Source organism: Labrus bergylta, chromosome 6 (assembly GCF_963930695.1).
Source record: "Labrus bergylta chromosome 6, fLabBer1.1, whole genome shotgun sequence".
Lineage (NCBI taxonomy): Eukaryota > Metazoa > Chordata > Actinopteri > Labriformes > Labridae > Labrus > Labrus bergylta.
Genome location: NC_089200.1, coordinates 5692252 through 5719213, shown reverse-complemented (window position 1 = coordinate 5719213; position 26962 = coordinate 5692252). Strand labels below are relative to the sequence as shown.

General features: G+C 38.9%; 2 protein-coding genes across 3 annotated transcripts; one reads left to right on the top strand and one right to left on the bottom strand.

The window, feature by feature from the left end:
- The first annotated feature begins 1461 nt into the window (after positions 1 to 1461).
- fam102bb (family with sequence similarity 102 member Bb) lies at positions 1462 to 19662 on the top strand. Of its 2 annotated transcripts, none has more exons than XM_020651550.3 (11): positions 1462 to 1750; positions 6183 to 6303; positions 7013 to 7042; positions 7380 to 7496; positions 7961 to 8007; positions 8842 to 8936; positions 11720 to 11818; positions 13452 to 13686; positions 14708 to 14844; positions 15528 to 15597; positions 16453 to 19662. In XM_020651550.3, the coding sequence occupies exons 1-11, from the start codon at positions 1605 to 1607 to the stop codon at positions 16493 to 16495; spliced, it is 1140 nt and encodes a 379-aa protein (XP_020507206.1). In that variant the 5' UTR covers positions 1462 to 1604; the 3' UTR covers positions 16496 to 19662. The 2 variants fall into 2 exon arrangements, with proteins under 2 accessions (XP_020507206.1, XP_020507205.1); XM_020651549.3 differs by having other exon boundaries at positions 11717 to 11818.
- A 127-nt stretch (positions 19663 to 19789) lies between these two features.
- Positions 19790 to 24885, bottom strand: henmt1 (HEN methyltransferase 1). Its single transcript, XM_020651540.3, has 9 exons — positions 24785 to 24885; positions 24414 to 24526; positions 23271 to 23405; positions 23008 to 23190; positions 22673 to 22859; positions 21489 to 21705; positions 21234 to 21363; positions 20557 to 20714; positions 19790 to 20085 (listed from the first exon to the last, which is right to left on the bottom strand). Exons 1-9 carry the CDS (start codon positions 24866 to 24868, stop codon positions 19964 to 19966), a joined length of 1329 nt encoding a protein of 442 aa, XP_020507196.3. The 5' UTR covers positions 24869 to 24885; the 3' UTR covers positions 19790 to 19963.
- Positions 24886 to 26962: the final 2077 nt, after the last annotated feature.

Sequence of the window (26962 nt, the reverse complement as noted above, 5' to 3'; positions counted from 1 at the left end):
ACCACGAGGGGGCGATACATGCTACATAACAGCAGCTGGTTTCACTTCGTTATTGTAATCTGTCAAATCAGTGATGCTGTTGTTCTGCCTGACCGCCAGGAGGCGACAGAGAGGGGAGGCGGGCTTTCTTGGACTCACGTGAAGCTGATAGTTGCCATCAATGTACATCCGTTCAATATATATATACATATATATAAATATATAAAGTACTTCAAAATAAAAGCAGAGCCATAAATACGTTTTAGTAGAAATGTAGCTGAAAATAATTATATCTCAGCACGGATGGTGTCTGATTGGTAGGAAAACTCAACATTTACTTAAATACAAATGGCAGTACCACAGTGGGAATAGACTGTGTTATAAGTAAAAGTTGTGCTTTCCAAATGGTACCGAAGTGTGCGACAGTAGAAGCATCACAATATTAAATCCATACCGAAATTAACAAGACTTAATATGCATGCCGGACCATTTCAGTGTCATAGAAAACATTGTGCATTATTATATGTACCGATTTTATTCAGTTGTTGCTTAACTTGTAATACATAATGTCATAATGTATTAGTCCTATGAAACTTTTATAAATATTTACAATCATACATTCACCAACTATTATATTTCAAATACATTTTCTATTTAGAAGTCTTGATGAAGAAAAGCTACACTGTCACAATGCCATAAATGTAAATCATTATAAATCAAAAAAGTAAAATAAGAGCAGATGTTTATTTTCCAGCCTTGTGCAGCTATCAACATTTATATTTATTTTGATCCATGAGCAACTATCACATTTTACTCAAGCACATTAAAATGCAATTTAGTAGTCCTTAAATGGTGAAAAATGTTAAACTGGAAATTCCCTCTCTAATTTTCTAATTAATCCCTTCCAACCATTGACCGTAAATATTATCTTCCAACACGCAGCCATGGCCTATTAATGGCTTTTAAATTGCCATGCACCTTAACTGCCTCTGCTTTATTCTATCCATTTTATATCAGTATTCACACAGTTCTGGTTACTTTATTCCTGTTGTTTCTTATCCATCATTGCACTACGGTCACTTTATTTATCTCATTTTAACCTTTACAGTTATATTGTATATATTAGTTCTGTTGTTCCATTATTCACCATGCACCTTATAACTTATCATTTAGCCTACTTGCACATAGCTCTGTATATATATATTTATGTCTCGTTTACTGCACATAGTTCTGTTTACATCCGTTTACATCTGTCAGTCCGATCACTGTCCACTTATATCTACTCTTTTATATTTTGTATTTCTAAGTTAAGTTTAAGCTTTAAGTTGTATTTAAATTGACACTTGCACTGTTGTTAAAGTACAGCTCTGTGTGCCTTTGAATTGCCTCCCCGGGGACGAACAAAGTTTTTTTTTTTAATTTGAATTTGAACGTGGTGATTTTATTGTGAAAGTCAACAACCGGAAGTGTCCGTGCAGCTGCATGTCTTGACCGTTGTCAGCAGCAGCAGCAGCTTCACGATCCTCCCTCAACACAACACTGTGTCAATACTACATCACAATGAGGCCGTAATGTCCGACGCAGGCGAGATCGGAGCATCTTGTCCAGGTTACTGATTCCTGTGTATGGATTTAATGATGATGAAGAAGAAGAAGTTCAAGTTTAAGGTGGACTTTGAGCTGGACGAGCTCTCGTCGGTCCCCTTTGTGAACGGTGTCCTCTTCTGTAAAGTCAGACTACTCGACGGCGGCTTCTCCGAGGAGTCCTCTCGGTGAGGATTTTAATAAACTAACGCTTAAACTTGCTTTTATTATCGTGCTCGCAGGTTAAATTAGTGATGTCACGAAGCTAACTAACAAGATACACGACCAAAAAAACAGTCATTTCTCCTGCTGTCATGGTGTTCTGTTGTTATCATGTTTCATGTTACCCTCCAGTTTAAGCTTTTCCTTCACCTGGTCGTGTTTGCAGGATTGCACACTGCACGCCATCGGCACTAACTTTTAGCATTTGTGACAATATGTGCCCAAAAATGTCTCACAATCTTCATTTCGTCGTGTTCAGGACGACGTATGGTTTACATTTCAAAGGCCAACTTCCTTAAAGGTTGTTGGATCGATAAGTCGATCAGCCAGCTGACTTGTCTCACAGCTGATACAGAGCTAAGGAGGAGTCCTGCTTAATCAATACTGTAACTTCTGTCCTGTGTGTGTGTGTGTGTGTGTGTGTGTGTGTGTGTGTGTGTGTGTGTGTGTGTGTGTGTGTGTGTGTGTGTGGCTCTCCTTTAATCATTGGGTTGAATCTTTGCAGGGTTGAAGGTGCCTGATGCTCTTGCTCTTAATTAAACTGATATGGATTACCAATAATCAGGAAAATACAAGAAAGAGCTCAGCTGATTTAAATACTAGTTCTTAAAGTGGTGTGCAGTAGAGCTGTGTTATTGTGAGTATTTCCTGTCTCATAGCTCAACATATTTTCTCATGTAAATAAATGTAAATACATTTTGTTTTGTTTGGACTACAATGTTTTTCTACGTTTTAACTTAAAAGGACTCATTTGAAATCCCAATGCTTTTCTCTTTAGCAGATTAGTTGTGCACAAACTCCACTGTTTGTGCGCACTGTCTGCAGCACATCTAGCAGATCACCGTGACGGACAGAGGTCTGTGCTAGGATATGTTGGGAAAAGTATTACATGAATATCTGAAAAAGTAATTCATGAGTCACTTGTTTTAAGAAAGCAACCATTTGGGTAGCTTTGCAAAGTCATATTGGTGCAAAGTCAGTGTAAAGTGTACATACATGCCAGTACAAAAGGTCACATTTCACCCCAGTTTAAAAACAAGTCGACATAGCGAAGGCCATATTGGTAATTAGTGAATTTACAGTTGAAAAAAAACTCTGTCCCCATAAAAGCAAAATCTGCAAAGCTGCAATACAGTGTCTTAAATCCTGAGATGATGTCTGCACATTGCTTTCTTTTCATTTTGGTCAAAGCAACAGTCGATAATCACAAGACATTTCACTCTTTGCAGGCAGACAGATAACACCTTAGCTGCCATTTCCCTCCACAGGTTTCACTGTCCAGTCAGAGACAATAGCAGTGAAACTCTGACACTGACTTATGGTACGGATAGATTGATGTTAAAAGGAACCACATGATGGGGACGCCTAATAATTGTTCATAGAAGGAAATGAGTGTACCGTTTGTCACGTCCCTGAGATCTAAGCAGTAGTGATATTAAGAAATGCATGATGACGTTATTACTGCTATCAAGTTGAGACAGGCACAGGCGGTCCCCTCCTCTGTAATCCCATTTGGGTATTCTCTCATAAATTAAGCATTCGACGAAGGGGAAAAGCATTTGTTTTGGATCCCCGGCTCAAAGGATCAGATGGCTTCACCATGATTATATAACAAGCCCCCCTGTTTCCCTGCAGTAAGTAGCTCTTATAAAATAGCCAAATAGAAAGGCCTAGTGTGTTGTTATGTGTGATTCAGAATGCCTCAAAGGTCTTGGCATTACGGTCATTTTAAAATGGCTAAATGAAATAGAAGAAATACTGTTAGAGTTCTTCATGCCTGATAATGAAGATTAAATCCTCCAGATTTCCAGAGGATTTATTGATTTTCTGTGTCGTTAAAATACTTTATTTGCAGCAGTCAGATTTATCAAAGCCCTAAAGTAGACTAGCGCTCGTTTAAATCATCCAAACTGTGAGTGTAAGAGAAACAAGGGTTGTTGTTTTATGAGCCGTTCTTTTCCTTTGGTGTGGCTTGTCATCTTTGGCACCATTGTTTCTGCCTAAAGCAAGTTTCCATTGTTATATAAGCTTACTTTTTTTTTTTATGGACAAATGACTTTATATTTTCATAGCTGTTCGACGTGGGAAAACCTCGTATTCTATGTAACAATGTGTTTGTGAGAGAGAGAGAGAGAGTTGATTTTACCCCTTCCTGTGACCGCAACTGTGCTTCATACAAGGATATCTATTATCTGACTCATGTATCGAGATGAGAGCACACTAGTGCCTAAAGCAGACTTACTATCACTCACTATAGGAGTGTTTAGTAGTGTTTTTGCGCTGTGAGTTACACTACATGCAATCAAGCCCAAACTCTCGAAGCACAGAGCGTCCAGCTGGCTGGGAGTTTCCTCTCTCCGTCTCGGGGAGCCGGTGAAGTCAGCGTTTGTACAACATTGGTCACGCATCTGCTGCTTTTTTTTTTAATGTGTAGTGAGTCAGGGAGGCAGTGCACAGCATGGGCCTGTTATTCATTCAGTCGTAACCATCTTAAGAGGGATCTGCACACCCCGTTAATCATCAAGGTGTTATGTCTCTAACACTCTTTGCACTTCACCTTCTGTCAGGATCCCTTCAGTCTTGAGCTCTTTTTTCACTATTTGAGATGCAAACTATTGTGTTAGAGAGGATTAAAAAAACCCGTTCTGCGTGTATTTAAATCCAGCAAAGTGGATATTTCTGAATGGCATGCGAGCTTTCTCAACAGAAGGGAATTGGTTTGGTGAGTGGGAGAGGAGAGGATGGCTGTGAGTGAGTGAGTGAGAGAGAGAGAGAGAGAGAGAGAGAAGCCATCTGGGATATCGTAATGCTGCCCACACACACACACACACACACACACATACACACACACACTCTCTCCTCTAACGTTTCATCTCATCCTTTCACTGAATGTGGACTACACCTCACCCTCATTTTAACCTCGAGTATGAGCCCAGGCGGTGGACTAAATGATTTTGTGTGCACTAAATCAATAGGTGGAAGAAAAGGACTGTGATTAACCAGCGTGTTAAGTGGCCAGAGAAATCAGAGGCTAAGCCCATAAGCTGGTGTTGGCAGCTTGAACCAGCAGCTTCAAGCAGGAAGAGATGAGTTCATTGTTGGATTGGGAATTAGCACCAGTTAACGGCCAAATGCAGGAGAAATGTGAAAATTGGGGCAGACGTCAGATGCACGTGATGCAACAGTCATTGTGATATAGAAATATACAAAATGAAGTTTGATTCAATCATTTATGGACGTGACTGCACAACAGCAAAAAATAAAAACGGATGGCTAGGCAGAAAATCAATAGAACTTATCCATAAAATAATTGTTTTGGATTGTTAGGATTTGATATCTGAAACTATTCCATCAAAGAATAAAAAAAGTACCGGTACCCTAAAGACGATGTTGAAAACATTCAGACATTCCTCTAATGATAAGTAGAGATGCACCCGATCCACTTATTTACATTTCTGATCCAATTCCAATACACTGATTCCAATATTTTGTTTAAATCATAATTAATATTGTCATTGTTGGTATTAATATGTCAATACTGTTCATTTACAACTCCTGTTTTTGCACATTTACATTTAATCTTTCATATTTAATACTAGTAATGCTAAATTAAATCCTGGTTGTATATATTCACATTCTTAGTTTTGATTTTTTAGTGCTTATTTACTTTGTATTTAATATTATATTGTGTTTAAATTTACTCATATTGTGTGTTTGGACAACCTGCTGCTGTAACGCTATTGTATTCTATATTATGTGTAAGGCTTCACAAAGCTTCAGTTAACCAAACAAACAGGAAGCAGCAACAACTGTAAGGTTTTACAAATTAAAACTTTTCAACTGGAGAGTAAGAATTGTACTTTGTATCAAATAGAAAAAGCTGTTCCATCTAATCTTAACGTTGTCATGTCAACGATTTTAGTCCAATATCCGATTTGTAAATTACGTCAATATCGGACCCGATACCGTTATTAGATAAGGTCGGTCCCATCACTGTTAATAAGTTGAATGTCGCCCAATGGAGAACTTTAGAGGTTTTTAATCAAAGTTTGTGTTGTTGCTTTTGTATTTTATTGATAAGAATAATAAATGATAACTATTCTGTCCCTGGGCTTTACATCAATCAAGACTTGTAATGTAGTTCTCAAGTTGAAGAAAAGGAAATGAACTTTTCCGTTGTTTTTGTACACATTATAATGTTACTGCCTGGCTGGATTTGGGATTTCATTTCTTCTTTTTTGTAGCAATCTTTACTCATCTTAATCTGTAATCATGACCCTAAGCTTTCTAACATCTGGCTGTAAATTACCCTTTAAGAGCGCACTCAAAAATGCATCTTTTTCTGACCTTTCCAGAGGGCTCAACACTGATCTATGTCTTTGTGATTTCCCCTGACAGGGAGCCAGTGCAGGCCAACTGTGTCCGATGGAGGAAACGGTTCTCGTTCCCCTGCAAGATGAGCGCCAACGCCGGGACAGGTGTACTGGACCCTTGTGTGTGTCGTGTGTCTGTCAGAAAGGTACAGTGTAAGACTGCTGAGTCTCAGACTTCAGATTTAGATACATCTACAAAATCAGATGAGCCATAAACGTAGGCTTCACATTGTGAACATTTAAGGTTCAAGTTAAAGATGCTTCAAGCGCAGGCTTCAAAAGGCGACATTTTATTTCAAAATAAGGTGACAGAAAAGGGCTGTGTATGTCAATAAAATATATAAACTCATCCCTGTGAAGAATGTGACTCTCATTTGATTGCTACCATAACATCTTAAACCTTAAATGTGAGTGTGCTGTGGTTGTTTAATCATGCTTTGTTTAATCATTTCACAGTATTTCAGAATATTAGAGGGGGAAGGAGAAAATGAACAAGCTTGATTAAGCCTTCCAGATAAAATACAGGTTGTCATTATCAGTGGTTCTCAACTGGTGGGTCGTGACCCAAAAGTGGGTCGTGGAGTTGTTTTAGGTGGGCTTTGAAAAAAAAAAAGTCTGAAAATCACTTTTGTTTTGTTTTGTTTCATCTTCTTGTTCTGTCATTTCTTTGGACAGTCTGAGGTATCAAACAAATCTCATTGGTTGAAAAATATCTGAATTTTGGGTCCAGTTGAGAACCACTGGTCTATATACATGTCTATTTCTAGTGTACTCAGAAAACACCTTTAATATTATGCTCCCACTGGGTGACGCTCCAGTGTTTGGCTATAAAATATGTATACATCTCTCTTTCAGGAGCTGAAAGGTGGGAAGGCATATGCAAAGGTAAGCCCTCATATATTTATGTTATCCAACAGCCTCCCCTGACCCACCCTACAGGTCACCTAGATTTACAGTAATCAGCCACCGCCAAGAGAGCCCGCAGCTAACAGATGGTCAACAATGCCTGCAGGTTGTCTCATTATGTGCTGTGTTCTTGTTTCAGTCTTTGTAAGAAACTATTAACCGAGCATGCTGACACTAAAGCTTCAAGATTTCCCTCTAGTTTCTTTCCTGTCCTGACCTCTTGTCATATTACATCCACATATTGCTGCTGAGCAGGCAGAACACAAATCTCCTGAGAGAAAACAAAGTTCACCCGTTGTCATTCTTTCTCCTTCAGCTCGGTTTTGCAGATCTGAATTTAGCAGAGTTTGCCGGCTCAGGGAATACAACCCGCAGATGTCTGCTGGAAGGCTACGATACCAAAAATACCCGCCAGGATAACTCCATTCTCAAGGTAACACTGAAGCCCCAGTGAAGCAGCCACACCAGTCTGACTTGACTGCGTTAGGAAGGTACCCTGGTGTTTTGAATACAAGCATGGTATGTCCCGCAACTAAGACCCAAAGACCTGCATGGAAAAGGGTTTCGCATAAAGGGTTAGGATGGAGTACAACAACAATGGCTGTGTCCCCCAGTCGTGTGTTAGATTGTAGCCAGAAACAAACCACTGAAGAAGAAGAGCTGTTATAAACACAGAGATTCACAGACATTATCTGAGTAAATAAGAAAGTTATAAGTCCCAAAAAGGATTTGAATGAGAAGTTGGTTCACGTACAGATCTGCCTTGAGCTTTTGATTTGGTTTTTTTTGCCATTTTGGATGAAGTATGCTTGGACCTATTTGCAGAGTTATAAGTTTAAAGAAAGAAAACAATGCAAGTCAAACCTTAACCGTTAACATGTCTCTCTCTTTTCTTAGGTTATCATCAGTACGCAGCTTATGTCAGGGGATCCCTGTTTTAAAACGTAAGTGAACTATTCTCAACTTTATTGCACTGCTGCAGCTGCTTTGGTCTTCAGGTCGTCATCAGTCGGTTAACTTGGAGTTGGGCATTCGAGTTTTAACATTTTTACCAATACAATTTGAGTTGCATGGACCTTTTGGAATAAGAGAGCTTGTGGGGTTAAACAGTTCCTATCAGTTTCAGACTTTAAAATGATATGCTCTATCTTCTATCAGTACAGCTGCACTAAAAGCACCACTATCTATTACAGGATAAAAATGCTAAAAATGCACAAAAAACAAAACAAACAAACTGCTGTATGTGCAAAAGTAACGACATGCCGTCTGCTGCGGACTCATTTTGATTTGGAGCTGTTACATGAATTCCGTTGTAGGTGTGGTGCTGACATCTGTTATGGTTTTTCACGTGTTTGTACACACTTGATTAATCAAGCAAGGAACATGTTTTAGGCTCTCATACTTCTTTTAGTAGAAACTTGCTGTGCAGTGAAAACGTTTGTCACATACGTACAGAGAGAGAACGATATGCTGCCTTACCCGAGGGCGGAATTTGACCTAAAAATTATTCAGTAGCCTTTATGTAAATACCAATGGCTTCTTTTATTTCAGCTTGAATTCAAATCCCTGAGTTTATTCTACAGTACTTCTAGACAACCGGAATTTAAATACTTAATGTCCTGACTCAATGTTGTTTCGTTTTGCTGTTTTAGTTCCATCTCCCTCGATGATGTTGTTTTCTTACCTTGCTTTGTGTTTTGTTTGAACGATTCAAATAACGGACACACTGAAATACTAGAGAGGAGAAAAAGGAACTATTGTCTTTCCTCTGTCATCAGGCCGCCCTCCACAGCCACAGTCATCGGGATCCAGGGGGATGTAGAGAGTGTGCTGGAGGAGAGGAGGAGAGGGGACTCGCAGAAAGGCTGTTCTGGTGAGACCAATCACGCCACATTACACTCCCCTGCTCTGCCTCATCATCCCAATGGCTTTTTTTTCCTTTCTTTTTTTTAAACATCTGATGCGCTCTCTCTTTTGCTGTGCTAAACCCCAGCTTATAATTAGTGCAGTTTATCACATGATACAGACATATCCCTCAAATTGTTCAGCAAAGCAGAAAGATTCCACCATTTTAACTGTATGATGTATCTTCTGTATTCTCTAAATCACTGCTATATAACACCGATAGCAGTTTACATTACACAACGTCTGACCTGCTTTCTTGCCATATAACACTTCACTCCGGCTCCTTGCTTGCTGCACCAACTTTGGAACGAGGGCTGTGTTTTTCCCACAACCCCATGACTCGACACGTATCACGATGCAATACATATCGTGATATACACTGGTTTTGGATAATGGACCATGTCCTACACAGAATTCACTACAACAGCTGTATTGTTGAGAATAACAGCAGAGGCCTTAGGATCCTACAACCTAAAACGCTCCAATTCATTTCATCAGAGATCCATCAGAGAAAAAAATGTAATCCCAGAGCTATGGCTACGGTGTTATTGTGAGCTGCACCAAAGGTCAATTGTCTTTCAAAACTGTCCTCACAGCTTTGCAGCCATATCGATTCTGTAACATCTGCCTCCATACATGTATTTGCAAGGAGCACATGACAATACAGTTAAGTTAAATACAAGGTGTGGTGTTGGTAGATAAAGGAGTTTTGTTTTTAGAATTGGTATTGGGGAGGAAAACGTTGCAGTGCAGTTGTTCCTTCTTCACTGATAAAGCTCATCTTTGAAGCTGCAGACATTGTTCTGATAAATACTGTGATTCTTCCTGTATGTCACGTGCACTTGTCTCTGGAGACGAGTACTTTTTTATCACTGCTATTCATTTACCATCCAGCTGCACTGTACACATGTTTCTTTTCCAGCTGTGCCTTTCTGCTACATTTCACTCTCCTGTGTCCCTCTCGTCTCTACCTGTGTGTGTGTGTGTGTGTGTGTGTGTGTGTGTGTGTGTGTGTGTGTGTGTGTGTGTGTGTGTGTGTGTGTGTGTGTGTGTGTGTGTGTGTGTGTGTGTGTGTGTGTGTGTGTGTGTGTGTGTGTGTGTGTGTGTGTGTGTGTGTGTGTGTGTGTGTGTGTGTGTGTGTGTGTGTGTGTGTGTGTTCATGGACGAACACGTTGCTGTAGTGAATGCTTGTGCATGCTGGAAGCTTCAGAGTGTAGTGCAGCTCTTTCATGTATAATTTAAACTAGTTCTCTTTTAGATAAGCTACAATCTGCTCTGACCCTGTAGGCTCTGTCATGGTTAAAAATAGGACGTGTGTGTGTGTGCGTGTGTGTGAGTCTGTGTGTGTGAGGGGGGATTGTTGGTTAGCATGTATTCACAACACGTGTATTTGTCTGCTGAAGACAATTGTCTTTCCCACCAGCAGCATTGTGTCTTGGTTGTGCATGTTTGCGGATTATGTGCATTAGTTTTTCACATGTTGGTGCAGCATCAATTGAAAAAGGATGTTGTTTTAGTATTTAGCAATTATGATTTATTATTTCTTTGTAGATGGGTTTATAAATGTATTTATGCATGCTGGTCCTCCAAGACAAGTCTAGATATTGTGTGAACCCGTGGATGCAAAGGTCACTGTAACCGACAAGTGTGTATCAGTGAGTCAAAATAGACTTTTCATTTAACACAAAATTATAAAGATTTATTAGGTGTCCTAATTAGCTATTTGTATAGAAAGGAGTAAGAATATATCATTTCAGAATTAAACACTTCTGTGCCTGCCTGGCTGTGATCATTGCATCATACGCGTTAAGCACATTTGAAAACGGGGCAGATGTGACATTGTTTCATTTTTATTCTGGGATTAAAACAAAGGGGTTTTTCAGGGAATGCTGGATATTACATGCTTAAATATTCACTTCACTAAGACCTTAGGGGGAAGCTAGTTCACATTTAATCCACATTTACATCCTGAGGTTCAAAACAACTGGAATGGTTTGTATCTTCTGCTTTGTTGCTGAGGCAGAGGACTTTCTTTTTTCTTTTTTCTTACCCAAAGCTTTTTGAACTCTGAACTGTTCAGCCTGCGGGCAGCTCAGCCTTTTTTGCCCATGTGCCTGCTTGACATTAAAAGTGGTACACGGGTTTGTTTTTTTTACTGCACGTGTTTTAAAAAGGCTGACATTTCAGAAACTGGGGTACACACTCTCCAACATTGGTTGTCAAAACAGTCATGTAGCCTTTTGGATTTTTAAGTCACATATTTTCTTTTTATGGCAGACGCACCTGAGCTTTGAAAATGTTGTGTATGTGGGTAAATGTTGTGATAGTATTGGGGAAAAAAAGGGGTTCTCCTGTCATTCTAAAACATTCTCAGAAGTGCTTTTATTTTGGTAGCCACCATAGCTAATTTTTCCAACAATGGTCACTTTCTCATTTTCAAAGGGACGGTGAACTAAAGGACAATGTGAGAAGATGTAAGGAGTTTAAACCGCTTTCTGTCAGCAGAAATAAAATGCTTTCATTCACTGCAGCATGTTCTACACCACACTAGCAAGCTGGAGATCAGACATGGAGAGTACACAGCATGGTTCTTGACAGGTTTACTGCAGTTCCTCCCTCTGATTTGGCTTCAGTAAGGCCGTAAACCAAGGATTTCTGTCTTTATACGTACATGTCAGTTTTTTAGCAATACAATCTTTCGGGCCTTCACAAATACTCTGTCTATCTTTTCTGTTCTGTCTAATCCAGCAGAGAGTCGAGAAGGGAAGTGTCCTGTTGTTTCTGAGGATCTTGGCGGCTGCGGCCATTCCCGAACATCCAGCTATGCCAGCCAACAGTCCAAACTTTCAGGTAGAGGCCCCCAATAATATTCAATATTTTGAATTTTATTTCTTAATTTTAACCAGATATGGATCGTACACACAATCTCTGCAGATAAAGTCTAATTCATAAGTAGCTTTTTAATACGGTTGTTTTATACCAACCACATCAAATACAAAACACCAATCTTTTGCTCTTCTGAAATCATCAAGAGCAGCAGAGTTTTGCAGGACATGTCTGTCACCACAGCCTCATGGACAGCTCTCACCACAGAGACAAACGTTACCATCACTTGTCATTTCATTCACAACGGGGAATTGGGAAAACCGCTGTACTATATACAAACAGATGAGCAACACAGTGCAAAAAACATAGCGGACCACCAGAAGGTCTTTGTTCAACTTCTTTCTTTTTTTATTGTAAAAAATATTTAATAAGTGAGTACTCATTCATAAGGAAACGAGAGTATTTAGATGACTGTAAATGTCCATCCCTGGTGAGGACAAGCTGAGAAACCCTTTGAGAAAGTAGTAGAGAAGTAATGAAATTATTCTTCAGTGACACTCCACCAGAGCGGTTCGAACTTGAGGCTCCAGTTTCCATTAGAGGCAGATCAGATGTCTGTAATAAAAAAAAATCAGAGGAAATAGAGAGATGCACTGAGCACAGCTTTAATGGCCCTGAAAAAAGCGTATTAGAAAAAGTATTTCCTGCCACATTTAACTGTTGATAGATTTATTTGAATGAGGAATTAGTGTGCAGGAAGTTTCCACGACTGTTGTGATCTGATGCCCTGAGATCTCTCATGCTTGAAATGGCTTCCTGTAGACACAGACAGCATGTGAGTCACACTGCACTGCAAAAAGATTTAACACACCGCATGTCACAAATCTACTCAACAGCACGGCAAAAACTAATCCTGAATAACGCCTCGTTTGAAAGCGGTTCATGTTTATGAACTAATGTTTGAATCCTGATATTAGGTAGTTCTTGTACCTTTTCACTCCTCCACTTGTATCTATGTCATTAATGTTTAAAGGTAGACTTTGCTGTTATTAGATAAATGTGTAATGACATGAATGTGTCTCAGCAGCGATGAGGCTTTCATTTCTTTAATGCAACGACAGACCTTCTAAGGAGTTCCAGAGATGTATAATTACTCAACATGAATAAAAAATCGGATGCATTGACCTAGTAGAATGATAAATGTTGAACGTTTTTACAGTACAAAGCACTTTTAACAAATTATTTTACATTTTAAACACTGAAGGCAAAAAAACAACAACCCCAAAGGGGCAATGCAGCAGAGATGTCTAAATATGCAGGACACATTCCTCCTGACTCTTTAAACCAACTAAATTGTTTTTTCTATAATATTGTATCCAATGACAAAGTCAAAACAGGCAAAATAATGTCAGTTTTGGTGATAAGCTTTATCCAGATAAGATAAAAACCAAAATGGTGACTGGAAAAAAGCTCCCATTAAGTGGTGTGGAAGGAGAATGCTTGAGTATTTAGATAACGGTACATGTCCATCCCTACTATCAGCATGAAGTGATGCATCAATGAAAACAAGTTTCCACTGTTCTAAAATGGACAACAAAGATATTATTGTTCTTTGAAGAACTGTACTGTACTGACAATCTGTTGTCATCTCTCTCAGGATACAGCACAGGTCACTCCCGCTCCTCCAGCATGTCAGAGTTCAGCCATCGGAGAAACCACTCAGTAGGGAGCGCCTCAACAGGCATTGGTAGCATCCCAGAGCCCAGTGAAGACCGGGACAGAGAGTCAAGACCCTGCCCTGCTCTACCGGAACACCCAGTCCCTACAGCCACTACTAGCAACCCAGTGGGTACACCAGTACAGAGTGCCTCATCCTGTGAACGACTCAACAGGTGAGTTGTTGTGTCATTTAGAAAGTGTATGAAAAATGCATACGGATGTCATTGCTGTCAAAGTCCCAATGCACAAAGAAAATGCACTCATCCAGTCAAAATGGTAACCCCATGTTTTGTAACAATAAAGGAGAAAGTTATTTAATAGACGTTAAACTTTAATCACATCTGAGGCTTGTGGCACATTACAGGAAGCATCTGCTCTGAGGCAGAAGAGCGGAAAACTAACTGTGGGTTCTTTATGTGGTGTCCTGCAGGGGCTCTTGTTGTTTTTAAAGAGTTTGTTTGTTTGTGGGATCTAAAAATGTCCTAGCATGAGTCAAGCAGAGAAGCTTGTTTAGCCCATGTAGAGTTTTAAAGTACCTTTGTTGAGCGCTAAGGGTGACTTAGAGACGGGCCTTACAGAGTGGAGAGTGTATGGCTCTGGGGGAAGCCCATACCAAGTCCTACATAATGCTACTTTAGGTGTACTGTACATTTAGCCAACCGCCTAAGGCCTGCATTTTTACCATTTAATTCTCACAAACATGTTAGAACTACACAGTAAAGCTATGCTATATCTTCATATTTACCAACCTAAATGACAGAGGGGTCAGTCGCAAGAAAGCGAAGAGGCATGTTGTAAAATGTTTAACGATTCATTGAAACTTCCCGGGTTTTGTCAGAAAACTGTTCAAATAAAGTGCACAATATGTGTATGAAATTTTCAAGCTGGCTTCAATTATTGATTTAAAAAAAAAACAAGTACCTAATTGATTGCTCTATTCATGTGCTACTGAATACAAAGCAGCAAATAGAACTGGTGTGGCTGCTAGAGCTGCAAAACAAATGTGTTAATGGACAACAAGTGGACTCTGATAGGCATCATTTTCAGCTGCTCACATGGACTCCCATGTTACACTGGTGGTTGACCGCAACCTTGTTCAGCACCAAATGAAAAATAAAGTCAGTGAGACAAACAAAACAGGTTTTTGAGTTGGCCTTAAAGTATTTGTTTTCGCTTCTATATCTGTCTCCTCAGATACCCAGTGAAGCAGGACTCCATGGAGTCACAGATGAAGAGAATGGACGACACGCGAGTGGATGCAGACGATGTTGTGGAAAAAATTCTTCAGAGTCAAGACTTTACACCAAGCCTACTGGACTCCAGTGCTGAAGGTAAGGCCAGAAAAACAGAGTGAGGTCGATAGAGGATAGAAGTCCTACAAACACAATATTTTGGTTTTAATAAACCAACATGTACATTTTAAATACTGTTAAAAGTAACAAAAGGCATAATAAGCTGAATTTCCCACCTAAAACTGGAAGACCCATTCAAAAAATATTCCATTTGAATAAATCTAGTCAGAAAGTGTGTGTGGTGATGTCTGTATCTGCTCAGGCCCCACCCCCTGTCTGTGCTGTTTGTTATGTTGCTGTGCAGATGTGCCTATAGGTTCTCTAGAGTGTATGCACTAAGAAACAATCCGAAAATATCAATGTGTCAATTATCCATATTTCATTTCCAAATAAAAATATTCAATTAAGGATCAATCCTTCATTAGTTGCAGCCCTACTCTGGAGCCCTTCTGCTTTTTTTAATGAAACAGTTTATTTGCATTAGAAAATGATTCACAGTACTTTAGCCCTCCATGCACAAAGTCTGTGCACTTTGGGGAGAAGGACAATGTTTTTTCTTTCCAAGGTCTCATGCAGCTCAAAGCTGTGAAACATAAGATGTTGTCAATATATGATTATTTTTAGATTGCCTAGCAACTGGCTGCTCCTCACGACCAGAATTATACAAGGGGATGTGTGTGCTCTGCACTGACTGAATGTTACTACAACTGTGTCTGTTTCAGAGGAGGGCCTGCGTCTGTTTGTTGGCCCTGGTGGAAGCACAGCCCTAGGAAGCCATCACCTTCATTCCAGGTGAGCATGGCTAAGATCTGTCTGAAACTATCTAATGGATCGCCATTAAATTCAACAGCAACCAGGGGCTGCCTGTTGTGCAACTATGGCCAGTAAATAATAACTGAATGTGGAAAAGACAATGTGCAGCTTGACATTACGGTCAATAAAAAGTGAATTGAACATTAGCGTTCGCATTAGTATTCACATCCTGTTCAATTCTTGGCGACCCAAGAGGGGAATACATTATCTGTTTGTGGTTAACCCCTCCATGCTTTTGATGGACCCACAACCTCCTCATGCCTGTCTCCTTATCTTCCTTCTTAATAACAACCCATCACTCCTGCTCTTCAGTGTACATTTCCCTGTAACAATACAATCAAACAGACAGACAGTTAACTGACTTCCTCTGCACCACATTTTGTCTTCCCCACATCCATTAAAAAACAGGAATTTCGCCTAAATGTCCCAAATCTTCAAGTATAGCTTTAAAGGACACTATGTAGCCTGTTTGTCATGCTTAACATGCTTTTAGTTTATCTTAGTTGGTTAGCGCGCTCTTAGCTAGTGACGAAAAGACAATAGCTTACTGTGTTGTGTTGACTGTGAGAATAATGTGAAAAAGGTTCTGTAAATAATTTTAGATAAGAAATAAAGACTGCTAGATTGCTTTAAAAGGCATTGGTGTTAGTACATTACATTGGTGTAAGTTAAAAAACCTACCAGCTTTACATTTAACTCGTACTGATGTCTGTACTGTCTTTGAAAAGTGACCTGCAAAAACATATGAACACAAACAAAGCTAGAAGTATATGACTATGATGACAGCTCTACTCTATGATGCTGATTTCATTTGGTGTTTTCTTTTCATCCCAGGGTTGGAGCTGGAGCATACGAGCAGGTGGTGATAAAGCGTTAGACATGCAGGCTCTAAGAGGAGGGCTCACACTGCTTTGAGAAAAAACAAACCTTGATGTTAGGCTGTGTCAGCTTCAATCTGCACTCCTACAGCACACACAAGTTACCTGATCAGCACTGTGTCCTCCCTGATCGCTCTTTGAATGGTTGACATTTTAACAGTGCCCTCCTGTGTTCATGTTTGAAACTGTACTGTAGCTCTCTGATGGGTTCTTTTTTTTTTTTTTGTTAAGATCGGGAGGTCATCTCAGTGCAAACATACAGATGTGTGTTAGGAAAAAAAAACCGAGCAATGACCAGATCCTTCAGAAAACATTAACATAAAACGCCGACAGTCTGTTTCACATTTTCTGGGATTAGATTAACCGCATTAGTTGAAGTCCAACGTTCCCACGCAGCAGCCAAAACTGTACCGAATAAATTGTAGAGGAACTGGGAGAAATCGATACTGAGGACACAGGACATGCTGTGTGTGTGTGTGCACCATCAGAACAAACTGATATCAACACTGAAGAGGAGTACGTGCTTTCAAAACATTCCTTTTGACTCTTTTGTGTGTTCGGAGATCTCAAATAGGATTTTATAATTATGAATAGCCTATAAGCTGCTAAAAAGCCGCAGTTGTTGGCACTCTGACAACTGTTATTGTTTTGATTGTGAGAATGTTTTACTACAAAAAGGAGGCATCAGAGTCGAGCTATTTGAGGATGCAGACTGTGTGTGAGTGTAGGTAAGTGTCTTTTATGTGTTGACCACTGTTAGCAGTTATCCTGTTGTCGTGGATGAGCGGGAGGATGTGACACAATGTCTTTCGTAGCGGATGTTATATTGGTACTTGCAAAAAAAAAAGAAAATGTGATAACAGACGTTCTTGTTTGCATCTGAATGGCACACTGCTAAGTGTTGTTTAGGAGAATCCTCCACAGAGAGGGGGATTAACACCACAATTGTTGAAGACCAAGTGAAGACATTTTTTGATACTTTCCTCACCATATTATCACCAAAACTGTAGAAAAGTGTAAAGCAGTTAAAACTGGCTTTGAAAATGTCACTTTCTACAAATAGGGAGCGTAATGAATCTAAATCCCAGTGACTAGGTTTTGGTTTTGTAGTGCTCACCATGTTGCTGTAACAACACATCAGTTCAGGTTGCGTTTACTGCACTCTGTCACGGAGAGACAGCCAACGAGACAGCTCAAATAAATGTAATGCCTTGTAAATTATCAGATTGATTTCAGTATTTTAATAAGAGATGTACAGACTAATGCCCAGCTCAACAGATCCATTCTATACCTGTAATCGAAAGCTTACTAAATAAATGTTATTTTCTTAAACAGATTTAAAAGGACAAGAAAACTGAAATATAGGTAAATACTGTGACTTCCCCCCCAATATTCCACAAATATTATCCAAACACACAGGCAGTCTAGTTTTTTTTAGGTGATGTTTCCTTCTTTTTTTAAAAAAGAAAATGTAAATCCTACGTCAACGATGTTATGTGTTTAATATTCAGCCGAAATTTTAAAATATGAAGGTTTTACGTGTCTGTTACGCAGTCTGCCTTTTTTCTGGAATTTACTGCTCTTGTAAGTGAATGCTCTCTGGCTTTGTAGGTCAGTAAAAACCAAATGTAAAGGGGCTTCTGTGATTAATATCAAGGTAGAAGGGCATATATCCAATGCCTGGCATTTAAGCTATGTATCTATTGTATACCTATGCTTTGCAACTCAACTACATCATTGGAAGAAGGCCTGTTGATCAGGAAGCTTAAATCAGCAAACAAATGGAAGATGCTGTGATATATCAACAATTTCATAAACGTGCAACTGATACATACTGTAGTTTGTATCGCTCTAGGATTGTTAAATGAAGGACTTAATAGGTGATTCACTGCCATGTAGAAAATGCTCAACAGCACCTGTCTTAAAAAGCTGCAGAGTATTAGATTTCTTTGTGTATGTATATCTCCCTCCAGCTTATAAACTGCTAGACTAAACAACAGTCTAATAACAAATCTATTATCCAACGCAATCAGTATCGAATCAATTAGAGCTGCAGATAGAAGTCCGACTTCCTAATATACATCTGAAATCCTGATAGTGTCATGCATGTTGAGGATTTGAATTTGTAGCCTCAGAAGATTAACTGCACAATAAACTCATTAAATATCAAACTAGCCAAAGTACACAACAAACGATTCACCAGGGACCCTGTCAGGCCTATGCATAGGGAGTAAATACACATTATAACTAGTGAAAACAGACCGTATAGTATCTATAATCTTCTGTCTCCTGTCATAAGCCATAGTCGAAGTATGATACTTCCTTCCTTAGATTATATACATGTGGAATCAATATCTGCACAAATGTCATTGTATGGTATTGAACTATGTCAGTGTTCTCTGTTTCTGTGTCCCTCTGTTCTGCATGATGAAGATGTCCTTTTGTTAGCTTGCAGAACTTGACACATCTTCATGTTTTACCTAATTTAATATTGTGCCATCTTTTAATCTGAATATTTCCACACTGAAGGAAGATTTTCACTTGCCTAATTAGCAGGTATAACATCTGTTTTGTTATTGATACGTCCTGTTAAAGCAGAAATCTGCAAAGTATTTGCTGTGACTGTAAGTCAGTGTTCTCATTTGATTATTTTGTATTTCCGGCATGGTTTGAATTTTCAAATGATGAAAGTAACATCTGAAGGATATCATCGTCTGTGTTTTGGAATCTTTCATTGCTGATATTGTGCCATATGTTTTCTAAATAATTCATTCTTTAAGGGAGAGAAAAAAAGTCTTCTCCCTGCATAGTAAAAAAGTGTTTAGTGTATGATTTATGGCTATCCAATAACAACTATTGTCTGTTTTTCTTGTGTGTGTTTTTGGATCAAAATCACTTGTTTCACCTGTGGGGAACAGGTGTGTTCATCTTGGTACCTAACATGTTGTTACAAACATGGTTTCTTCTTCTCTTCTGTGAAGCTGTTGTCTATATAAAACTGTCAAACGTATTCTCCGGTGAAGTGATGTTCTGCGCTGTTCTGACACCGTTCAGTGTTTCCTGTTAAAGGCTTGTTTTTTGACCAACATCTGCTTCCTTAACAAGAGTACTGGATGCTTCAAATGTGTACCTTGCACTGTTGAATTAAACGGTTAAAAAATCTGGAGCAGGTGTGATTTCATTTCATCTTGTTAAAATATACAACATCCAGCAGGAAATGTTTCCTTTTCAGACTTTTATTTTACACATCTGGACTGTCAATATACTCGTGTTGTAGAGGCCAGAGGTAACTCTTACAGAAAAACAAAGTTGCAGTAAAAAAAAAAGCCACTTAACAAATCCAAGAGCCAGCTCTTCAGAGATTTGTTAGAACATTTTGTGATGTCCAGTAGCATCCAAGTGAAGTTCACTCATGAGTTCGCTTGGTAAATTTGAAGATGTCACCTACTTGTCCTGTATCCTCCAGATCAAACATTTGTCTCCCAGTCTTCCTCTTGCTCAGCACTGTGGAAACACTGGCTGACCCCAGCATATCCGCTGTCCTCCAGATCATTCTGATCCTCTTCTTCTTCTTCTTCTTCTTCAAGGTCTTAAACAACAGATGAAAGATCAACCACAGAAACTGATTATTAGATTTATTGGAAAAGAGTCATTCCAAAGTCAGCTGAGGATGCATTGTGGTCGTAATTCACCATTAATGATTAATTGTTCACAAACCATGATGAAGCGCTGGAAATGTTCATTGTTATTAACTGCTACAGTTAAATGGTGACACCTGCTGGGCAACCTTTGGTGTTGCATTAGTAATGGAGGTGTTCACTCTAAGACAACAATTAAACTTTTCAGTCAGAATACAAACCCGAGTCATGTCGTCATCAGTATGTCTTTTTGGTCTGTAGGTACTCTATGTTATTGTGTTGTTGAAGCAAGGTGAGGAAAAGATATCAAACAGTGACAGAGTATCAGCTGTAATTAATTAGAGTAATATTTATTAATTGAGTGACAGCACTAGTTTAAAGATCAAATGTAACACACTTGAAAGAGACTGAACTGTAAGTACCCTGTTCTTGAAGATTTACAAGCAGAGCAGAGCCATCCTGGCTCAGTTTCACTTCGGGACCATCCATCAACAGGCGTCTGAGGTTACTGAGACTTCCACTCAGGGCACCGACTTTGGGACAGGATGTCCACAGCACAGCCAGAGGGACAGACACACTCCTGTCAGCACAGACAACAGGTCACATTATAATACGAAAATGCTGACAGAAGCTTTGATGTCGTCTGAACAGTCATGGAAGAGGAATTCAGACCTTTACTTAAGTTAAATTAGCAGTACTTAAAAGCGTGAGTTAAAAGCTTAGGGTGGCCAAATTAGTTGATATTTACATTCATCTAAACTCTTTTATATTGTCATAAGTCAAAAAGATCGGTTCATTCTGTAAAAACTAAAAATAAACAGCTTAACATCCTTACTACATTTCTACTTTCGTTATTGGTGCAATAATTGTGCATGCGCTGAGAGTTTTCTACCAGGTTAAACTAAACTAGGGCAAAAGGGAAACAAAAGGTGGTTGGACAAGTTGAGAACAACAACAACAACAAAAACAACAATGTGCTGCGCTCCTTTTCCTCTTACTTTTCATGATTATCCTCCAGGTCTCCCAATTTTGAGATCAGTTCACATTCCACTGCTTCTTCTTACTCAGAGTATACTTCATCTTCGTCAAGCAAACTCACCTTTGCAATGTGCTAGACTCCTGTTTTCCTTTGCCTTTTGTCCAAAACTCCTCGTCACCTTCTCCTGCCTGATATTCTAACAATGCTCTGCCACGGTGCTCCATCAGATGGTTCATCTCTGCTCCATGTGCTGTGGGATACAGAATCTTACTGTAAGCACTTCATTTGCTACAAAGGCAAAGATAACGTTACATTATCATGAGAATAATTCATTAGAAAGACAACCTAGAACACCCTAAAAAAAGTTGTGTTCACCCGTCTGCTTCTCCTGCATCTCCATGTCCTGCTCTGAAGATCCAGGACATTGGTCCCCTCCTTCAGCCTGGCACTGTGTATAACAATCATCCCTCTCCCCAGTCTTCTCCTCTATCCATCTTCTCCTCAGGTTCTCTGCCCAGTACAACACCTCAGTCACCAGGACCCTCCGCAAGATGTTGTTATCATGCAGGCTGGGGTAGTTTATACTGTAAAGCTTATAAAGAAACAAAATAGGTTACAAAATTAGATCATAAAAACATCTTTACTGATGTTTAGAGTCCTAAAAGAGCTTTTTGAGAACTATATGAATTCACCTAACAATAAGCCAGGTGTAGAAATGTCTGATAGAAACGTTCTTATCTTGCCTGCATTGTTTGTAAATCCTGTTGGATTGCTTCAGTCTCAACAAGCCTCAACATGAAGATGAAAAATAATGCTGATTGTAGTTGTAGTTGCTAAAGGTCACCAGCAGAGGCTGACAAACTGTGACTATTTCTATTTAAACCCCTGCCCTAGATAAGCTTTGCTTTTTTAAAATTCAAATTTAGCATTGCTTGTTATGAACACTGGATACATTAAAGCAAACATATGAATTATATCTAAAACACTGAAGAAATGTGTCTTCAGTGTTGATCTCCAGCCCTCCTTCAGGTTTACAGGTTTTGGATTGGGCATATTAATAACCCCATGATGGCTTTAAGTGTAGGAGGTTATATTTCCCAAAGAACAGGAAATGTTATTCAAACAAAAATGTTGTGAAGAAATGGAAATGTTACCGTCAACAGCATATTGATGTTGAAATGAGATCTAAGTAAGAGACATTTAATACATTTATTTTGAAAAAAAGTTTTACAGGGAACAGAACTTTGTGCTTTATATTAAAAATATTTTTTCTACAATTTCTTCACATTGATGAAAACATGTGTGAGTATTCATTAGTGATTTAAGACACATGACATGGGCTACAGATGTTTCTATGAAGATTGTTGTATTGATACATGTTCTATATTTTTCAATTTTGAAGGCTCTTATTGTTTTAAAACATTATTTCATGTTACATTTTCCCAAAACTTAAAGTAGCAAGAAATGTCACAGTTAATCAGTCCCACAGCAATAACAGGTTGAAGACTTAGGCCTGCAGCTAACTCAAAAACGAATCATCTGCAAAGAGGTGTACTCACCAGCGTGTATGAAAACACATCAATGGCATCACCAGCAAACAAAATGTTGCAGCCATCTCTCCCCATGAGCTGGTGAAACACACCAATCTGGGAGCAGAAGCCGACTCTCTCATCGTGACCTGTCGGTGCCTCTCCAACACCAGTGAACTCCACCTCATAGCCATACTTCAAAGACACCTTAAGAGCCCTGAGGAGGAAGGTCACGTTTAAATATTCAGTTCAAACGTTTATTGTACACATTAACATTCCCTGTTGTAAATATCTTTTTCAAAACTCAATTTTTGATTTCCACAAAACTCTAAAAATCCTGAAAATGAATCCTTAATCTAGCATACCAGGACTGGAACTCTGCTCTAGTCCACTCGAACTTGTGGTCAGTGTGCCTGAAACCTTTGAGTCCAGGGAGAAGGGGATTGAACTCAGAGTTTGGGGTGCTGACAATAACAGCAACCGGGGTCATGTAACCAAATACCACCTCAGAGAAGTACTCCACATCAGGAAGAGTGAGGTGCTCTATGCTGCAAAAAATAAATAAAATCACATTGTAGCCATTAAATAGAAAACAAAGACACTGAAACTCAAAAGACAAAAAGCTTACAGCTCTATACTGGTCACTAGATCAAATCCTCTGAGGCGGGAATCACTCTGCGTTACAGATCCCTGGTACAGCTCAATGCACAGCTGATCATAAGTCGGCTGCAGATAGTCAGTTGATATAGGAACTAAGTCATGCCTTTAAGAACATATAAGCAGAGCACAAAATCAGTGTCAGTCATCACAGTATTACACAAGTTTCACAGTTATCAACAACACACACTTGATCTTAGAAACTGTTTATCCATCAACCAAATGAAAGACAGGTCAGTGAAGCTTGTTAGCAGGTATACCTCACAAAAACACATGGAAACAATAGCAAATTTTTCACCATTGCAATTAATACCACCGGATTGTTGATGGACGGCCTGCCTCCCCCCACCCCCCTTGCTCCCTATCCCTCTTCCTGCATCTTATCCCATCTCTCCCCCTATCCCCTTTCCAAGCCCGGTGCAGTCTAGGCCTGTGAAGGCTGTTTCGTCATGAGCCGGGAATCCAGTCGAAGATCTCTGCCTTTTAATGAGGCAGTTTTTTCTTGCCACTGTAACTTTTGTTGCTTTGCTAAAAGTGCTCATGATGGATAGGCCGGGTCTTTGTAATATAACAATAAGTAAGGTCTTTTTACCTGCTTTTTGTAACATAACAATGAGTAAGGTCTTTTTACCTGCTTTTTGTAACATAACAATGAGTAAGGTCTTTTACCTGCTTTTTGTAACATAACAATGAGTAAGGTCTTTTACCTGCTTTTTGTAACATAACAATGAGTAAGGTCTTTTTACCTGCTTTTTGGAAAGTGTCTCGAGATAACACTTGTTATGAGTTGACACTATACAAATAAAAATTGATTGATTGACTGAATATAAATGGTATGCATCAAAAACACTAACAGAAAGAAACACTTTTTTTGCCATGTTGAAAAATTACTATTACTATTAAATACAAAGCATACATAAATTGCAAAAAATAAACAGAAAAAAATTGCATGCAATGAGTTATGAAAGAAGAAATCAGTGGTTATTAATACTGTATCCAGTCTAGTCTATAGAGTCCTGCAAGGATAAAATTGTGAGTCATTTCAGCCATGTGTAAAGAGACTAAAGGGGTTTTTTATTTCTTACTAACACCTCTCAGTCTTAGATATACATACATGCGTTTCTTTACTTTGGCACCGTCGATGTCCACTCCAACCAGCAGCTCAACTTCACGGTGAAACTTCAGTTTTCTGAGAAGGCTGCACTCACTGCAGCCGAGGTCCACCACCTACCACGAAGAGACGAGACCAATGAAGCCACAGTGTTGAGTACAAGAAGTAATTAAAGAGGGAAAAGTAGAAGAACCAAAACCTTGTTGAAGAATAATAAATATTGTTTAACAAGACCAGCGTGCAGACAGCTAGAATTAGCTCTATCAGTGTGTGGCTTACAGGAACAAGCTGGATAAACAGGAGTCATTTAGCGCGCTTTTTAAGTAGCTCAGATAAACGTCATACTCGTCTCCATTGACTTTTAGTTTACTTACCTTTTTGGATTTGTTTCTTTTCACAAAATCAATTACAAACTGGTGTCTTTGCCTGTGAAGCGGCGGACTGAACATCGGCTCCATCTCGACGTGTTTTTCCGGTTCTGCCCACTATAACTGCTCTGTGTTTGTCTTTGCCCCCCGGGGACAAATAAAGTTTTTTGAATTGAATCGATATTGTCTGTCTCGTTTTGACTGTCCAATCCAATAAAGCAGAAAAGGCACACAAAATATAACTTCAAAAAAAAAACACACATTTCACACAGGTGTATATATATTTTTTTTAATAGATTTTATTTCATTCTTTAAGTTTATTTTAAAGATCTGTCAGGTCTCACAAAATGAGAAGTCACATAGTACATAATAAAGAAAATATACTGCATGGTTTTAAAAACATTACGAGATAAATTATTTCTCTTCTCACTACTTTTTAGCTTAAAAATCATCCAGAGATTCTAATAACCTATCTCAAAAATAAAACCATTTGTTTGATAAATATAATTTTCGAAATACTTTTATAGACAGCTATAATGCCACAAGCTGCTAGAAAACCAGTCACAATAATTAAGATGTGTATGTACTATTGCTAATGAAGATCCATATGCATAAATATCTAAATGTTTTTTCTCAGTTTGATCATAATTTATTTCTGGCATGTACAATAAAACCCAAACAGAGTAATGTGTTCAGAATTCTTTGTTGTTATTACTTCCTTTTTACATTTTTACTTCTAAATATCTCAAAGATTGAACTGGTAACAACATTTTTATGGGGATAAAATGAAGAAGTGAAACAAAGAAACAGCTTGATGGGATTTCTATTGAGTCCAGTGTCCTGTCTTTAATTTGATCTGTGGTAATTGACTATAAGTAATTCATCAGGTGGAACCAGTTGTTATGCTCACTGGTCTGGTGTAGTTGCTTTGGCTGATGGTGTTTTTGGCACTAAGCCTGACATTATAGGTGGTCCAGGGCTTTAGGTCAGTCTCTGTGTAAAAATCCTCCTCCACGGATCTCACTCTCGGCGGCTGCTGCTCATTCTGTTCCTCCTCGATCACCAGTGTGTACTCTGTGGCATCCTTCACTGTGGACCACTTCACATGCACGGAAACTCCACTTACTGTTACGTTCGGTAATTCTGGGATTTCAAGACCTGAGTGACAGAAAGAGAGAGAGAAGATGGGCGAGAAGGTAACCGTGTTATAGAATAGGTCTATAGATCCACACTTAATCATTATCATTAATGCATTAATCGCAAATGGGATTGAAGTCCAAAATTAATGCATTCATTTCTTTAATACCATTGATCACGTGGTATTTTGTCTCTTTAAGTGCCCCGTAGCTAAACAACCACAGAGACAGCAGCGTCCCCTTGTGGCGCACAGCGATGAAAAATAATGAAATCTCTGCTCTCTGAATAACTCATTTCACTTTTTAAAAAAAACTCCTAGATAGCTCAGTTGACAAGTCAAAAGCATTATCCACCGTGTGACATCCAACACTTCCATTTTTACTGTCCTTTTCAACTCTTTCATTTACTTTTTGATCCGTAACAAGATCCTTTTTTCTGTGGTTAAGTTAATGTCTTAACCTTCGGTCTACTTCAAGATGCGTCTTTTGTTTCAAAATAAAAGCAGCTAGCCTCTGCAGCTATATTTGGTATTACAGATAAAGACAACTGCACATTGAGGAGAAGACATAAAGATGTTATTGCTTTCACAACACTGCTTGCACACAGAAGAATACTACTGCATTGGAAGTCATCGAGCCCACTCAAGGCGTCCCTGTGCCTGAGTGACTTATTGCACTTCATACAACTGGAAAAGATTAAATATTCACTGAGAGGGTCTAGGAACAAATTTCACAGCATCTGGGATCCAGTATTATTGTATTTAGCTAAACTTCAAACTTTACTGGATACTACATAGAAGAGAAAATCAAAGAAGTTACTTTATTTTATTATTATTATTATTATTATTTTATTTTTTAACGTATTACAGAGGAGTGGTACCCTGTGTTCCAGGATGGGGTGGGGGGATTATAGTCTTGTTTTACTTTCAGTACTGTTTTATATTGTGTGTTTTTGTGTTTAAAAAAATAACTAATTGTATGCTTTGAGACCTGCTTGTCATTATCGGATGTGAATAGAAAAAAAAAAAAAAAGCAGCTAGCCTGAGCT

Bases quoted from the DNA above. Each gene is read 5' to 3' on its own strand.
- henmt1 (XM_020651540.3), bottom strand. From the start codon at position 24,868: ATGGAGCCGATGTTCAGTCCGCCGCTTCACAGGCAAAGACACCAGTTT. The intron at 21,706-22,672 runs GTGAGTACACCT...TTTCTTTATAAG, and splicing joins ATGTGTTTTCATACACGCTG to CTTTACAGTATAAACTACCC. The intron at 20,086-20,556 runs GTACTTACAGTT...CTGTTGTTTAAG, and splicing joins TGTAAATCTTCAAGAACAGG to ACCTTGAAGAAGAAGAAGAA.
- fam102bb (XM_020651549.3), top strand. From the start codon at position 1,605: ATGGATTTAATGATGATGAAGAAGAAGAAGTTCAAGTTTAAGGTGGAC. The intron at 6,304-7,012 runs GTACAGTGTAAG...TCTCTCTTTCAG, and splicing joins GTCGTGTGTCTGTCAGAAAG to GAGCTGAAAGGTGGGAAGGC. The intron at 8,937-11,716 runs GTGAGACCAATC...TGTCTAATCCAG, and splicing joins CTCGCAGAAAGGCTGTTCTG to CAGAGAGTCGAGAAGGGAAG.